The sequence below is a fragment of the Chrysochloris asiatica genome, unplaced genomic scaffold (genome assembly GCF_000296735.1).
Source record: "Chrysochloris asiatica unplaced genomic scaffold, ChrAsi1.0 scaffold00239, whole genome shotgun sequence".
Taxonomy (NCBI): Eukaryota; Metazoa; Chordata; class Mammalia; order Afrosoricida; family Chrysochloridae; genus Chrysochloris; species Chrysochloris asiatica.
This window is the reverse complement of record NW_006408757.1, coordinates 1,277,985-1,295,442: the sequence shown is the minus strand read 5'-3', so window position 1 is coordinate 1,295,442 and position 17,458 is coordinate 1,277,985. Positions and strand designations below refer to the sequence as shown.

Here is a 17,458-nt window from a genome sequence, read left to right as displayed (position 1 = left end):
CCTTGTCTTTGGTTTTGGAGAGCTTGATTATTATATGTCTTGGAGATTTTCTTTTGGGGTCTATCCTTCCTAAGGTATGTTGGGCTTCTTGGATGTGTATTTTCTCGTCTTTCAAGATGTTAGGGAAGTTTTCCTCCAGAAGCTCTTCCACTATCTCCTCTGTGGATTTCCTTGATTCTTCTTGTTCCGGAATACCAATATTTCTTACATTATTCCTCTTCATGTTATCTAACATGTATCTTAGATTGTCTTCAGATTGTTTTAGCCTTTTAGCTGTTTGCTGTTCCATCTTGGCTGTACTGAAAGATTTGTCTTCTAGTTCACTAGTTCTGGCTTCCATCTCTTCCAGTCTGCTCCTTTCCCCTTTCAGGCTATTGTTTATTTCTGATACCTTATTATTGATCGTCTCGACATCTTTTTGCAAGTTTTGAATTGCTTCCAATGCTGTGTCAATCTTATTAGATTGTTCCTTCAGTATTCTACTTACTTCTTCCTTATTTTCCTCAACCCCTTTTCGGAGTATTTGAATTTGTTTCCATATCATTCTTCTGAATTCCCTCTTAGGCAAATCCAGAACCCACTCTTCCTCCTCTATAATACTTTTGTCTGTCTCCAGCTCATTTGTATCTGCTGCCTTCTTCTGCTTTTGGAGATGCTTCAATAATGTTGTTTCTTGTTGGGCATGATTATTCTTATTTTGTTGTAATTATTATTGCTACGATCAGGAGATAGGCGTCTCCTGTTGTCTTTATTATGTATTATGTGTGGTTAGGTCTTGTCTTTGTGGAGGCCATGGCAAGTGAGCAAGCACGGAGAGTCGGGTGGCGGGGCAGCACGCACGGTGCATCGGCGGGCCGGGGCGGGCTCGCGCGGTGCGTTGGGGGTGTGGCTGGTGCACAGTGCGTCAGGGGGCAGAACCGGGACGTGGAGTGTGGCGGGGACCTGTTCGCGGGAGTGTTGCTGCGGCGGCGGGAGCAGGGGGTTCGTGAGGGGAGTGTGGTGAGTTAGCACTTCAGGGGGCCAGTGCGGTGGGGGAGTAGCTGCTTGATCGGGTGGGGTGGAGGCTGCTCAGGCAGGTGGAGTCCACGTCTCATTACATCAGAGAGTCACTGTATATTGCTGCTCTCTGTGCCCTGGTTAAATTTCTTTTCCTGCCTGCTACACGAGTTGAGGTTTCACGCTAGGGCAGAGAACCCTTCTCCTTTTCCCTTTTCCCTTTTTTTTCTCTGTCTCCTGTGGCTTTGTCCACTGAGATTCTGCTTTACTACGCTTTCTGTATGGGCTGGCTCCCTCCCCGCCCTCAAAGATCTATAGAGATCAGGGCAGTCGCTGCCTGCAGTGGCAGACTAAAGTTCAAAATGCCAGAAATTCCTCTGTGGTGCAATTTTTTTAAAAAACAAGTAGAATAGGTAGATGCCCTGAGTTTTATGGTGATTGGAAGGTTTGAGTCCACTACCGGACGGCCTTCTCCGTGAGGTCTCTCCCTTTGTCCTTGGAGCCCTCCTTACCCGTGTTGTCTTGCCTCAGTGGGGTACCGGAACCTCTCCCAACTGATTTTTGTTTGTTGATCTTATATCCTGCTAATTTGCTGAATCTTCCAATGAGGTCTAGTAGCTTTTTTTTACTGAGTCTTTGGGGTTTTATATGAATAGGATCCTATTGTCTGCAAATAGAGAGAGTTTTACTTCCTCTTTACCAATTTGTTGTTGTTGTTGTTGTTACGTGCCGTCGAGTCGGTTCCGACCCATAGCGACCCTGTACAGGGTTTCCGAGGGTGTAAATCTTTACGGGAGTAGAAAGCCTCATCTTTCTCCCGCGGAGCAGCTGGTAGTTTCGAACCGCTGACCTTTAGGTTCGCAGCCCGATTCGTAACCACTACGCTACCAGAGCTCCTTTGGATGCCCTTAATTTCCCTGCTTTGCCATTTACTGCTTACTAAGACTGCCAGCACGATATTATATAGGAATGGTAACAAAGGGCATCCTTGTCTGGTTCCTGTTCACAGAAGGAAGGCTTTCAGTTTATCTCCATTGAGAATAATGTAGGCTGTTGGTTTTGTATATATGTTTAAATTATGTTGAGGAATTTCCCTTCAATTCCTACTTAGTTGAGTGTTTTTATCAGGAATAGATGTTGGATTTTGTCAAATGCCTTTTCTGCATCTATCAATATGATCATGTGTTTTTTTTTCTTTTTTCTTACTTATATGGTGGATTGCACTGATCGTTTTTCTAATGTTTCCTTGCATCCCTGATATGAATACCACCTGATTATGATGTGTTATCTTTTTGATGTGCTGCTGGAATCTGTTGGCTAGGATTTTGTTGAGAATTTTTACGTCTATGTTCATGAGGGATATTGGTCTATAATTTTCTTTCTTAGTGACATCCTTCCCTGGTTTTAGTATGAGGGTTATGCTTGCTTCATAAAATGTATTAGGAATTTTTCCATCCTCCTCTATATTCTGGAATAATTTTAGTACAATTGGTGACAGCTCTTACCTGAATGTTTGGTAGAACTCACCAGTGAAGCCAGCTAGGCCTGGATTTCTTTTGGTTGGGAGCTCTTTGATGACCTGATAAATTTCTTCTATTGTTATGGGTCTGTTCAGGTTTTCTATTTCACTCTATGTGAGTTTAGGTAGGTTGTGTTTTTCTAAAAATATATCCATCTCTTCTAAATTTTGAAATTTTTTGGAGTACAACTTTTCATAGTATTCTGTTATTATCCTTTTGATTTCCTTTGTTTCCATTTTTACATCGCCCATGTGGTTTCTAATGCATGTTATTTGTGTTTTCTCTCTCTTTTCTTTTGTTAGGTTTATCAATGGTCTGTCAATTTTGTTAATCTTTTCAAAGAACCAGCTTCTTGTAATGTTGGTTCTTTCTATAGTTTTTTCTGTTTTCTTTCTCATTTATTTCTGCTCTAATTTTTATTATTTCTTTTACTTTGGTGGCTATAGGTTCCCTCTGTTGGTCTGTTTCTAATTGTTGGAGATGCTATGTTAATGTGTTAATTTTGGTTCTTTCTTATTTTGGGATGTGTGCATTTATTGCAATAAATTGTCCTCTCAGCACTGCTTTCGCTGTGTCCCAAAGATTTTGGTATGTTGTATTTTCGTTCTCATTTGTTTCTAGGTATTTTGTGAGTTCATGTTTAATTTCTTCTAATACCCAGTTGCTTTTCAGCAGGGCATTATTCAGTTTCCATGTATTTGATTTTATTTCCCTGGTCTTCCTATTGTTGATTTCTAATTTGATAGCATTGTGGTCTGAAAAGATGCTTTGTAATATTTTGATATTTTTAAATTCATGGAGATTTATTTTGTGTCCTAACACATGGTCTATTCTGGAGAATGTTCCATGTGCACTGGAAAAAAATATGTATTGTGCTATTGTTGGGTTGAATGATCTGTACACATCTGTGAGATCTAGTTGGCTGATTATTTCATTTAGTTCTTCTGTATCTCTATCAAGTTTCTTTCTGGTTGTTGTATCCATTTTTGAAAGTAGTGTATTAAAATCACCCATAATCATTGTAAATTTCTTTCTTTCTTTCTTCAAATCTATTAGAGTTTGCTTTATGTGTTTTGGAACCCTTAATTGGGAACATAGATATTTATTATGGTTATGTCATCTTATTCAATTGTCCCTTTAATCAGGAGATAATGTCCATCTTTATATATTATGCTGGTTTTTTCTTTAAAGTTTATTTTATCAGAGATTAATATTGCCACTCCTGTTTGTTTCTAATTGCAATTAGCTTGGTATATATTTTTCCATCCTTTGACTTTTAATGTGTTTTTGTTTCTGTGTGTAAGTTGTATCTCTTGCAGATAGTATATTGAAGGATCTTGTTTTCTTATCTATTCTGCCACTCTCTATCTCTTAACTCTTGCATTTCATCTTTTTACATTGTCTAATTATCGATAGGTATGGATTAATTGGTGGTAGAAATGATGCTGGGGAACGCATTATAGAATTCTGCAACATCAATGATTTGTTCATTTGAAATACCTTCTTTAGACATACACATGGACCTCACCAGATGTAATACATAGAAATCAAATTGACTACATCTGGAGAAATAGACAATGGAAAAGCTCCATATCATCAGTTCAAACAAGGCCAGGTGCTGACTGTGGAACAGACCATCAGTTTCTCATGTGCAAATTCAAACTGAAGCTTAAGAAAATGGAAACAAGTCCACATAGCCAAAATATAACCTTGAATATGTTGTTGTTGTTAAGTACCGTGGAGTCAGTTCAGAATCATAGTGATCCTGCACAGGGTTTCTGAGGCTGTAAATCTTTATGGGAGCTGAATGCCTCATCTTTCTTCTGTGAAACCGCTGGTAGTTTCAAACTGCTTACCTTGAGCTTGACAGCCCAGCTCATAACCACTATGCTACCAGAGCTCCTTGGCCTTGAATATATCTCAGCTGAATTTAGAGATCATCTGAAGAACAGATTTGATACATTAAACACTTAAGATGGAAGACCAAAAGAGTTGTGGGATGATATCAAGAACATCATGCATGAAGAAAGTAAAAAGTCATTAAGAAGACAAGAAAGAAGGGAAAGATCAAAATGGATGCTAGAAGAGACACTGAAATTTGCTCTCCAGTGTAGAGATGCTTTTAAAGCAAATGGAAGAAATGAGGAGGTACAAGATCTGAACAGAAAATTTCAAAGATCAGCTCGAGAATATAAAGCCAAATATTATACCAAAATGTGCAAAGATCTGAAATCAGAAAACCAAAAAGGAAGAACACAGTCTGCATTTCTCAAGCTGGGGGGACTGAAGAAAAAATTCAAGCCTTGATTTTTGTTATTGAAAAATTCTCTGGGAAAATTATTGAATGATGCAGAAAGCATCAAGAGAAAATTGAAGGAATACACAGAGTCACTGTACCAAAAGGAAATGGTTAATGTTCAGCCATTTCAAGAGGTAGCATATGATCAAGAGCCAATGATACTGAAGGAGGAAGTCCTAGGAGCATTGAAGGAATTAGCAAAGAACAAGGCACCAGTTATTGATGGAATCAAATTTGAAATTTTTCAAGAAAGTGAGGAAAAATTGTTCAGCTTCCAGTTTGGGTGGCAGTAGAGAAAGGCAGGTAGAGAAGGCTCTGTAGAGGAGGGACTGGAACTCATGGAGGCAGCACTCACAGAATAACACCAGAGCTCTAAATCTACCGTTAGGTCCAGGACATCAGTTTCCCGCACTCTCAAGTTAAACAATCATGATAGAAAGGAAAATACTGTGAGTTAGGAATCTGGAGATGGGACTCCCTCTTTGGCCACCCTGCCTGGGCAGAGTTTAGAGGGTGGGGCTACATCCAGCACAGGGAAGCAGTGCTAAAAGTGGGGCAGGGACATCAGCAAAAGGAGGCCCGGGAGACTGTACACATTTTCCCTCCTCTTCCTGTCATGCCTTCTTTGCCCAGCCCAAATACCTTCATGCAGGTGGGTGCACAACCCCCCCCCCCCAAAAAAAAGGAGTCCAGCACTGACCCCACAATTTCCCCACGGTACACAGAGAAGGAGCTTGGCAGCTACTTATGACATCAACCTCTGGGACACAGCCATAGAATAGACTTGTGTGGGACCCTTGGTAGCTGTGTGCCGTGGAGTCAGTTCCAACTCATGGCAACCGTGTGCAGGCTTTCTGAAGCTGTGGGTCTTTGCAGGAATGGAGTGCCTCATCTTTCTCCTGCAGTGTGGCTAGTGGTTTCCAGCTGCTCACTTTGCAGTTCACGGCCTGATTCATGGCCACTGCACTAACTGAGCTCCTTGTTCAGGACCCTTACACAGGCCTATATAGCAAGAAAAAAGCAGGCACTTCAGGCCTGACAAACAAATCACAGAAAAATATGTAAAACTACAACATAAAAGCACTCAACTATTTTGAGGATTACGCTCTGCACATGCAGATGCCTAACTGACCTTTAGAGACAAAAATAGTGGCCAATCTCTCTCTCATTAACTTCTCAATATCTATTTGCACACCTCTAATGTGGTGACTAGAGGAGGGGCCTGAGCGAGGGGACAACCCACCCACTTCTGGAGGCTTCTACCCTGCACACACACTGCCTGTGAAGCCCGGGACAGTTGGCCATAGTTTTTTGTTTGTTTGTTTGTTTCAAAGTGGTGGGTTTTGTCTCTGCATTTATATTGCTTCTGATTTTGGTCCTTTTGATCACACATCTTTCCTCAAGTTGGGAGCTTTTTTTCCCCTACATTATGAAGAGACAGCAATCGTGGCCATATAGCCAAGCTACGAGCATACCCCATAATATTCCACCATTGAGACAAGAGCCAACAACACCTGCTAAGCATTACATGTGAATAGGGAAGCCTATCTCCTGATCACATCCACCAAGACACACCCAGTAAGATTAATAACACAACAACAAACATCCATTTAAGCATTTAAACACACACACACACACACACACACATAAATACTGGAAATGACAAACAAAAGATCCCAACCACAACAAGCAATCTCAAAACATGTCCAAAACCAGAAAAGAGTAACTGAGACAAATGCTCTGGAGATAGACAAAGGCTCCCCAGAAGAGGAATAGCAGGTACTGGATTTGCCTAAGAAAGAATTCAGAAGAATGATATGGAAACAAATTCAAATGCTTTGAAAAGGGGTGGATGAAAACAAGGAAGAAGTCAAGAAAATACTACAAGAGCAATCAAACAAGATTGACACAGCAATGGGAACAATTCAAAACCTGTACAAAGAGGTCCAGATGATCCATAATGAAATATCAGAAGTGGACAATGCACTGAATGTGGAAAGGAGCAGAATAGAAGAGATGGAAGCCAGAACCAGCGAGCTGGAAGACAAATCTCTCAATACTGCTAAGATAGAAGAGCAAGCTCAAAAAAGGATTAAAAAATCTGAAGAAAGCCTAAGATTCATGTTGGATAACATGAAGAGGAACAACTTAAGAATTTTTGGCATTCTGGAACAGGAAGAATCAGAGAGGTCCACAGAGGAAATAGTTGAAGAGTTTCTGGAAGAACATTTCCATAACATTTTGAAAGATGAGAAGATAAACATTCAAGAAGCTGAACGTACCCTAGGAAGGATATACCCCAAAAGAAAGTCACCAAGACATATAATAATCAAGCTCTCCAAAATCAAAGACAAGGAGAGAATTCTAAAAGCAGCCAGGGAGAAGAGAAGTGTCACTTATAAAGACAAGCAAATTAGCTTAAGCTCTGACTATTCAGCAGAAACCATGCAGGCAAGAAGGCAATGGGGAGACATATACAAAACCCTAAAAGAAAAAAAATTGCCAACCAAGAATCGTCTATACAGCAAAAGTGTCAATCAAATATGATGGTGTAATCAAAACATTCCAGGATAAACAGCATCTAAGAGATTTTATAGAAACCAACCCAGCACTTCAAAACATCCTAAAGGGAGTTCTTTGGACTGTAAACCAACACGAACAGACAACAACCAGAGATTGACAAGCGTGGCAACACCACCTGGAACTCAGTCAACAGATAGCAGAGTCCAGAACAGAACAAAATTACAAAAACATATTCAAAGGAGCTGGGAGGTCAACTGAAAATCAAAATAATATCTCATACTTTGGACACATTGTCTGGAGAGAACAGTCGCTGGAGAAGGATGTCATGCTGGGTAAGATGGAGGGTCAGAGAAAAAGAGGAAGACCCCCAACGAGATGGATCAGCCAGGTGACATCATTGATGGCGTCAAGTGTGGCGGCGGTATTGAAGTTGGCCCAGGATCGGACATTGTTTCGTTCTGCTGAGCATGGGGTCGCTATGAGTCAGTTCCGACTCGATGGCACCTGACAACAACAACAACAACAATCGATAATTACATTGAATGTCAATGGATTGAATGCACCAGTGAAGAGACATAGTGGCAGATTGGATATGAAAATGAGACCTTTCAATATGCTGCCTGCAAGAGACACACCGTGTACCCAAAGACAAAAACAGACTAAAAGTTAAAGGTTGGAAAAAATATACCAAGCTAACCACAACAATAAACAAGCAGGATTGGTAATTCTAATCTCTGATAAAGTAAACTTTAAAACAATAACCATCATAAGCAATACATAAGGACACTATCTCATGATCAAAGGGTCAATTGAGCAAGACAATATAACCATAATAAATATCTACGCTCCCAATGAAAAAGGACCAAGATATATGAAGCAAACCTTACTAGAATTGAAAAAAGAAATAGATAAATCCACAATTATAGTGGGAGATTTTAATACACCACTTTCCAAAAGGGACAGAACAACCAGAAAGAAACTCAACAAAGTTTCAGAGGAACTAAATAGCACAATCAACCAACTTGACCTCATGGACATGTACAGAGCATTCAACCCAACAACAACACAATATGCTTTCTTCTCCAGTGCACATGGAACATTCTCCAGAATTGACCATGTGTTAGGTCACAAAACAAGTCTCCATAAATTTGCAAACATCAAAATACTACAGAACATCTTTTCAAGAAAGTGAGGCTGCACAGGAGGCACTCACTCATCTCTGCCAGGAAATTTAGAAGAGAACTATCTGGCCGACTGATTGGAAGAGATCTGTATTTGTGCCCATTCCAAAGAGAGCTGACCAACAGAATGTGGAAGTCATCAGACAATCTCTTTGATATCCCATGCGAGTAAAGTTTTCTTAAAGTTAATACATAAATGGCTGCAAGCATGCATTGACAGAGAACTTCCAAATGTTCAAGCTGGATTCAGAAGAGGACATGGAATGAGAGATGTCATTGCTGATGTCCAATGGATCCTGGCTGAAAGCAGAGATTATTAGAAAGACATTTACCTGTGCTTTATTGACTACTTTTTTTGTTGTTATTTTCAAATGGATTGTTGGTCCAAAAGTGAAAAGTAATATAGTCAAGCTTTTAGAAGATAGACTAAAAAAACATGTTAGTGTCCTTGGGTAGACAAAGATTTCTTAAACAGGGCTCAAAAGGTACTGAACCTAAATGAAAAAAAAAAAAAAAGATTTATACAAGAACTTCTGATTATCAAAGAAACTACTAAGATTTAAATGGCAAGTCACAGAATGGGTGAACATATTTGCAATGCAATTATCTAACAAGACTCATATCCAGAATACATAAAGAGCTACAACTCAAAAAAATAAAATAAAATAAAATAAAAGGAAGACAATCCAATAGCAAAGTAAAAAGTCACTTGACAAAAGTGAATGGCCTCTAAACATAGTATATTGTTGTTGTTTTTGTATACTGTCAAGTCAGTTAAAACTCACAGCAACCCTGTATAAGGTTTCCAAGAACAGATGATATGCTTGAACTGCCGATGTTTCAGTTACCAGTCCAGTGTTTATACCACAGTGCCACACGAGGGCTCATACAGAGAGGTACTTGATTTCATATTTCATCAGGGAATTGCAAATTAAAATCACGGTTAGATACTACTGCACATCCATGAGAGTAGTTAAACTTGAAAAACCAACTGCACCAAGTATTAGCAAAGATGCAGAACAAATGGAAATCCCATACATTGCTGGTGGATGTATAAATTGGCACAACCACTTTAAAGAAAATAGTGTAGTGGTTACGAATTGGGCTGCAAACCGCAAGGTCAGCAGTTCAAAACTACCAGCTGCTCCGAGGGAGAAAGATGAGGCTTTCTGCTCCCGTAAAGATTTAAAAGCCTCGGAAACCCTGTTCAGGGTCACTATGGATCGGAACCGACTCGACGGCACTTAACAACAACAACATCTGTTAAACCACAACTTGTCTGTCAGTTTGTTGTACTATGGTGGCTTGTGAGTTGCTGTGATTCTGGAAGCTATGCCATGGGTATTTTATATACCAGCAGGGTCACCCACAGTGGACAGGTTTCAGATGAGTTTCCAGATGAAGACAGACTAGGAAGAAGGAAAGGCGAACTTCTTCTGAATATTTATTTAGTCACTGAAATGCTTATGAATAGCAGAGAAACATTGTCAGATATAGTGCCTGAAAATTATCACCTTAGTTTGGAAGGCACTCAAAATGTGACTTGGGAACAGCTGCCTCCTCAAAGTAAAGTTGACCATGATGGCATGAATGGAGTAAAGCCCTCAGGACCTTCATTTACTAATGTGGCACAACTCAAATTGAAGAGAAACAGCTGTAAACATCTAGTAATAATTGGAATATTGAATGTATGAAGTATGAATCTAGGAACATTGGAAGTTGTCAAAAATAAAATAGAACACATAAACATCGATATCTTAGGCATTAGTGAGCTGAAATGCAGTGGTTTTGGCCATTATGAATTTGACAACCACATGATTTACTATGCTGAGAATGACAAATTGAAGAGGAATGGTGTTGCATTCATCATTAAAAAGAACATATCCAGATCAGTTATGAGGTACAATGCTGTCTGTGATAGGATAATATCCATGCACCTACAGGAAAGACCAGTTAATACCACTATTATTCAAATTAATGTACCAATCACTAAAGCCAGTGAGGATGAAATAAAAGAATTCTACCAACTTCTTCAATCTGAAATTCATCAAACATGCAATCAAGATGTATTGATCATTATTGGTGATTGGAATGCAAAGGTTGGAAACAAAGAGGAAGGATCAGGGTTGGAAAATAAGGCCTTGGTGATAGAAATGCTGCTGGAGACCACATGATAGAATTCTGCAAAACCAATGATTTGTTAATTTCAAATACCTTCTTTAGATAGCATAATAGACGATTATATACATGGTCCTCAACAGATGGAATACAAAGAAATCAAATTGACTACATCTATAGAAAGAGACAGTGAAAAAGGTCCATATCATTAGCCAAAACAAGGCCAGGGGCAGATTGTGGAACAGAGAATCAATTACTCATATGCAAATTCAGACTGAAGCTGAAGAAAATGAAAACAAGTCCACAAGAGCCAAAATGTGACCTTGAATATACTCCACCTGAATTTAGAGATCATCTGAAGAACAGATTTGATACATCAAACACTAAAGACTGAAGACCAGAAGAGTTGTGGGATGACATCAAGAATATCATACATGAAGAAAGCAAAAAGTCATTAAGAGAGGATAACAAATGCTGGTGAGGATGCAGAAAAACTGGGACCCTCCTACATTGTTGGTGGGAATGCAAAATGGTCCAACCACTCTGGAAAGCAATATAGCGCTTCCTCGGAAGTGTGGAAATAGAGATACCGTATGACCCAGCAATTCCTCTACTTCATATCTACCCACAAGAAATACAAGTCATAACACGAGTAGATATATGCACACCAGTGTTCATAGCAGCACTACTTACAATAGCAAAAAATGGAGACAACCAAAATGCCCATCAATTGAAGAATGGATAAACAAACGGTGGTACTACACACAATGGAGTACTACGCTACCTTGAAGAACAACAAGGAAGATGCAAACCATTGCATAACATGGATGAACCTTGAAGACATTATGCTGAGTGAAATTAGTCAGTCACAAAAGGAGAAATACTGCATAAGACCATTATTGTAAAAGACTAAGAAAAAGAACCCACCCAAAAGGAGGGGGGATCTTAAAAAAAAAGTCATTAAGAAGACAAGAAAGAAGGAAAAGATCAAAATGGATGTCAGAAGAGACACGGAAACTTGCTCTCTAGCATAGAAATGCTAAAGCAAATGGAAGAAATGAGAAGGTACAAGATCTGAAGAGAAAATTTCAAAGATCAGCTTGAGATGACAAAGTCAAATATTACAATGAAATGTGCAAAGATCTGGAGTCAGAAAACCAAAAGGGAAGAACACGCTCAGCATTTCTCAAGCTGGGGGAACTGCAGAAATAATTCATACCTCGACTCTCGTTATTGAACGATTCGCTGGGCAAATTACTGAATGGTGCAGAAAGCATCAAAAGAAGATGGAAGGAATACAGAGTCACTGTACCAAAAGGAAATGGTTAATGTTCATCCAATTTAAGAGGTAGCATATGATCAAGAGCCAATGATACTGAAGGAAGAAGTACAAGGTGCATTGAAGGAATTGGCAAAGAACAAGGCACCTGGAATTGATGAAATACAAATTCAGATCTTTCAAGAAAGTGAAGCGGCACTGGATGCACTCACTTACCTATGCCAAGAAATTTGGAAGACAACTTCTGGCCGACTGATTGGAAGAGATCCATATTTGTGCCCATTCCAAAGAGAGGTGACCCAATGGGATGCAGAAATCATCAGCCAATATCTTTGATATCTCATGCAAGTAAAGTTATACTAAGAGTAATACAGAAATAACTGCAATCATATATTGACAGAGAACTTCCAGAGGTTCAAGCTAGATTCAGAAGAAACCATGGAACGAGGGATATCACTGCTGATGTCCGATGGATTTTTGCTAAAAGCAGAGAATATCAGAAAGATGTTTACCTGTGCTTTATTGACTACACAAATGCTTTCAATTGTGTGGATCATGACAAGCTATAGACAACATAGAGAAGTATAAGTATTCCAGAACACTTAATTGTACTTATGAGGAATCAATACATGGAACAAAAAGCAGGGTTTTTTTTTTTTTAACAGAACGTGGGAACACTGAATGTTTTAAAATTAAGAAAGGTGTGTGACAAGGTTGTATTCTTTCACCATCCTTATTCAACCTGTATGCTGAGCAAATAATCCGAGAAGCTGGGTTCTATGAAGAAAATGTGGCATCAGAGTTGGAGGAAGACTCATTAACTACTTGTGATATGCAGATGATACAACCTTGCTTTCTGAAAGTGAAGAGGACTTAAAATACTTAATGATGAAGATCAAAGACCACAGCATTCAGTATGAATTGCATCTCAATGTAAGGAAAACAAAAATCCTTAACACTGGAAGAATAAACAATGTTCTTATCAATGAAGAAAAGATTGAAGTTGTCAAGGACTTCATTCTTTTTGGATCAACCATCAACACTCATGGAAGTAGCAGTCAAGAAATCAAACGGCATATTGCATTAGGCAAATCTGCTGCACAAGACCTTTTTAAAGTGTTGAAGAGTTAAAGATGCCAGCTTGAAGACTAAGATGCACCTGACCTAAGCCGTGGTATTTTCAATAGCCTCATATGCATGTGAAAGCTGGACAGTGAATAATAAAGACTGTAGAAGAATTGATGCTTCTGAGTTATGGTGTTGGAGGAGAATTTTGAAAGTGCCATGGCCTGTCAAAAGAACAAACAGATCTGCATTAGAAGAAGTGCAGCCAGAGTGCTCTTTGGAGGCCAGGATGGCCAAACTTCATCTCTCATACTTCGGACATATTGTCATGAGGTTCCAGTCACTGGAGAAGCATATCATGTTTGGTAAGTTGGATGGTCAGAGAAAAAGAGGACAACCCTCAGCGAGACGGATTGGCAATATGGCAGCATCAATAGGCTGAAGAGTGGGAACAATTGTGAGGTTGGCCCAGAACCGGCCAGTGTTTCGTACTGGTGTGCGTAGGGTCAGGAGGAGTCAGTATCAACTTGATGGCACCTAACAACAACAAGAACAATAACATGGTAGTTAACTTTGGGAGCTGTGGAAGATTAATAACTAGAAAGGGGAACAAGGAAGGCATATATAGTCTTGGTAATATTTCATATTTTTATTTTGGTTGTATGTTTATTTAATAAAATTAACCACATTTAAGATTTGTGAACTTTGCATCATGTATATTACAAAACAAATCATCAATAAATAAATAAGAGGGAAAAAGCAGTATTTCTATCGGCACTGATATGAAAGGATTCTCAATATGCATTTTAGCAGAAAAAAATTTATAACTCTAAAAAAAGTTTTACAAGGAGCTCTGGTAGCGTAGTGGTTACGAATCGGGCTGCAAACCTCAGGGTCAGCAGTTCGAAACTACCAGCTGTTCCGCGGGAGAAAGATGAGGCGTTCTGCTCCCATAAAGATTTACAACCTAGGAAACCCTGTATAGGGTCACTATGAGTTGGAATTGACTCCACAGCACATGACAACAACAACAACAACAAAAAGTTTTATAACTATAGTATGAAAGTAAAAGAACTAAAGAAATGCGTTCATCTGTTAAATGAATTTTACTATCAGTGTAAAAAAAAACACCTTGTAAGACAAAAAATTTTTTTAGATATTTTTATTTAATTGAATAGGATGTATTGTACAATAGAATGAGAACAGATTTCTTAAGCAGTTCAATATTCTATATTTAAGTAACATGATAGATGATGTGATAGTTCAGCATTGTTGAGGCATAATTTGCATTGATTAATTTCATATTCAGTATATTTTGTGTATTCATGAATTTTAGTAAAATTTGGTGCATGCATATTGGCTATTGAATTCTATTATTAAAAACACTATTGACTTCTTATGTGTATTCTTGTCTCTAATATGTAGATAATATGGCTTCTTTTTAAGAGCATAAAGAAGTTATTTAAGTACAGGAATGATTGCCTAGTCTTTCTCTAATAGAGTTTTCACTGATTATATGTAGCCTTGCACATGAAATGGCCTCAAATTTTAGGACATAGGATGTAATTTATTCAGTTAATAAGTGTAAACTAATATTTGTCCATTAAATTACCTTGACTATTTCTCTATTCTGTCTTAGGATGCAATAGTAAAATGAAACTCAGTGGACGACCCTACAGACACATGGGAGTCCTTGGAACTTCAAAACTCTACGACATTAGACAAACTATATTTACTTTCACTCCACAGGTGAGTAATAAAAGCTGGAAAGCTCATTGAGATGAATGGAAGTAGAAGAGAAGCATTGCGAAAACAAAGTATGTGCTGGAGTAAGGACAAGTGTCAAAGAGATCATCAGAGCCTTGGATATATGAAGGGGCTTCAAAAAGTTCATGGAAAAATGGAATTAGAAGATGATGGATTTTTTCCACTAACTTTTTGAAGCTCCCTCATGTGAAGTTGCTCAGTAAATATTAGTTGAGTTCATCTGAATTGAATTTGCAGCTTAGAGCTATGACAAGTAATTATGACTACACGGAGTAGTTCCAGGTATTGGGGAAGCACATTTATGGATATTACAAATGTAATATTTGGAATGCTTGCAAATAAATGTAATTTTGGATTGCTTACAAAAGTATTCTTTCCTTTTAAAAATTAAAAGTGAGAATATTTGTTTCTTATAAACAAAATACAGTAATTTTTTTCTAGCTACTGAATGATGTCATTTTCGTTTTTTGGGAATTGTTGTTATTGTTAAGTGTCACCCCGTCAATTCTGACTCATAGTAACCCTACATAAGGTTTCTGAGGAGCGGCTGGTAGATTTGAACCACCAACTTTGCAGTTAACAGCCCAGTGTTTATCCTACAGAGCCACCCTAGGGGTTGCTGTTGTTCAGTGTCATAGAGTCAGTTCTGACTCACAGAGACCCTGTATAGGGTATATGAAGCTGTAAATCTTTGAGGGAGCAGAAATCTTCATCTTTCTTCAGTGCAGTGTCTGGTAGGCTCAAACCACTGACCTTGCAGTTCAGAGTCCAGTACTTATCCACTAGAGACACCACGTTCCCAGTATGGTTATATACATTGTTATCATGAGGTTTATTTGACACAGCATAATTAATGTTGACTGGGTTACAGTCCTGTGCCATCCTCAAAATCACTCCTGTGTTTAGTACTGTAATTGTAACCACTGTGTCAATCCATATTATTGAGGACCATCTTCTTTTTCATTGATTCTATTTTACCAAGCATGGTATCTTTTTCCAGGGACTGATCTCTCTGGATGACAAGTTTAAAGTACATGAGACGAAGTCTTGCCATAACACTTTAAAAACATATTGTTTGCTGCAGATTTTGAAGGTTTCTTGTATTATTTGCTCAGCAAATAGATTGAATAAATATAGTGAAAAGATACAACCCTGACACAGACCTGATTTTAAACCATGTAATATCCCCTTGTTCTGTACAAATAATTGTCTCTTGCTCAGTGTACAGGTTCTGTATGAACACAATTAACTGCTCTGGAATTCCCATTCTTCACAATGCTATCCATAAGTTTGTTATGATCCACAGTCAAATGTGTTTGCATAGTCAGTACCAAGATCCATCTGATACCAGCAACAATATCCTTAGTTCCACATCCTCTTATGACTCTAGTGGGAATTTCTGGCAGTTCCCTATCCATATACTGCTGCAACCATTTTGGAATTACCTTCAGAAAAATTTTAATTATATGTGATATTAATGATATTGTTTGATAATTTCTGTATTCTATTGAATCACCTTTCTTTGAATAGGCACAAATATGGATCTCTTCCAGTCGGTTGACTAAATCACTGCATCCATTTGTTGAAACATTCAATTGGTAGTCCATCAATTCTTTGAGCCTAGTTTTTTCCCACTGTTTTCAGTGTAGTTTGGACTTCTTTCATCAGAACTATTGATTCTTGATCATATGCTAACTCCTGAAATAGTTGAACATCAATTGAGTCTTTTTCTTCCACCTTCTTTGATGTTTTCTGCGTCATTCAATATTTTTGTAATTGTTGTTATTGTTATTACATGCTGTAGAGTGAGTTCTGGCACATAGTGTGACCCTGTATAGGGTTTCCAAGGAGTGAGTGGTGAGTTTGAACCACAGACCTTGTAGTTCAAACCGACTTTTCAGTCAAGTGCTTATCCTAAAGCACCACACCAGGACTCCATTTTTCTAATAGAATCCTTCAATATTGTAACCTGAGGCTTGAACTATTTCTTCAGTTCTTTCAGCTTGAAAAATCTCAAGCATATTCTTTCTTTTTGGTTTTCTAAGTCCATGTCTTTGCATAATTCATTATAATATTATCTTAGTTCTGTATGCTGCTATAACAGAAATACCAAAAGTAGATGGCTTTAACAAATAGAAATTTATTCTCCCACATTTTAGAAAGCTAAAAGTCTAAATTCAGAGTGCCAGCTCTAGCAGAAGGACTTTTTTTTTTTAATGTTTAATTGTGAATTATATGATAGTTTACATGAGAGAACTTCAGTTTTACATTCATTCCATCATATATCATCTCATTGCCATGGTTCCAATCCCCTCCATGCATCATCAACCAATCAAAGGGTATATCCTAGAAACCTGCCCCCTACATTTGCCCTCCCTCCCCCAGTTTTCATCCCACAGTCCCTTTCCCTTTCTGGATCCAGAGTCCCCAGCCACTTCATCACTCCACATCATCGTCTCTGTCTCCATCTCAGGCATCTCTGTTTCTCTGGGTAGGGTCCCGCTCTCGGCTCTTCTCCGCTGATGGTCCCAGAGACCTCTGCTTCTAGCCTGGAGAATTAATCACTCCCTTCCTTGTTACAAAACGTCTACCTTTGCATTTCCAACCCTCATAATCCGTCCTGATAAGCATTATTCACTACAGTATCACGAGTTACCCATCTGTATTTCCTTTCATCAGCTCCGCCCAGACAGATTGAATAGTACCCACT

General features: G+C 38.6%; 1 protein-coding gene across 1 annotated transcript in view; it reads left to right on the top strand.

Moving 5' to 3' along the window:
* The window catches only part of PHKA1 (phosphorylase kinase, alpha 1 (muscle)), a 436,562-nt gene that overhangs the window by 248,544 nt on the left and 170,560 nt on the right, over nucleotides 1-17,458 (top strand). The window contains exon 15 of the mRNA XM_006873408.1: nucleotides 14,621-14,730. Within this exon, the coding sequence (XP_006873470.1) occupies nucleotides 14,621-14,730 (110 nt within the window). The remainder of the gene's footprint in view (nucleotides 1-14,620; nucleotides 14,731-17,458) is intronic.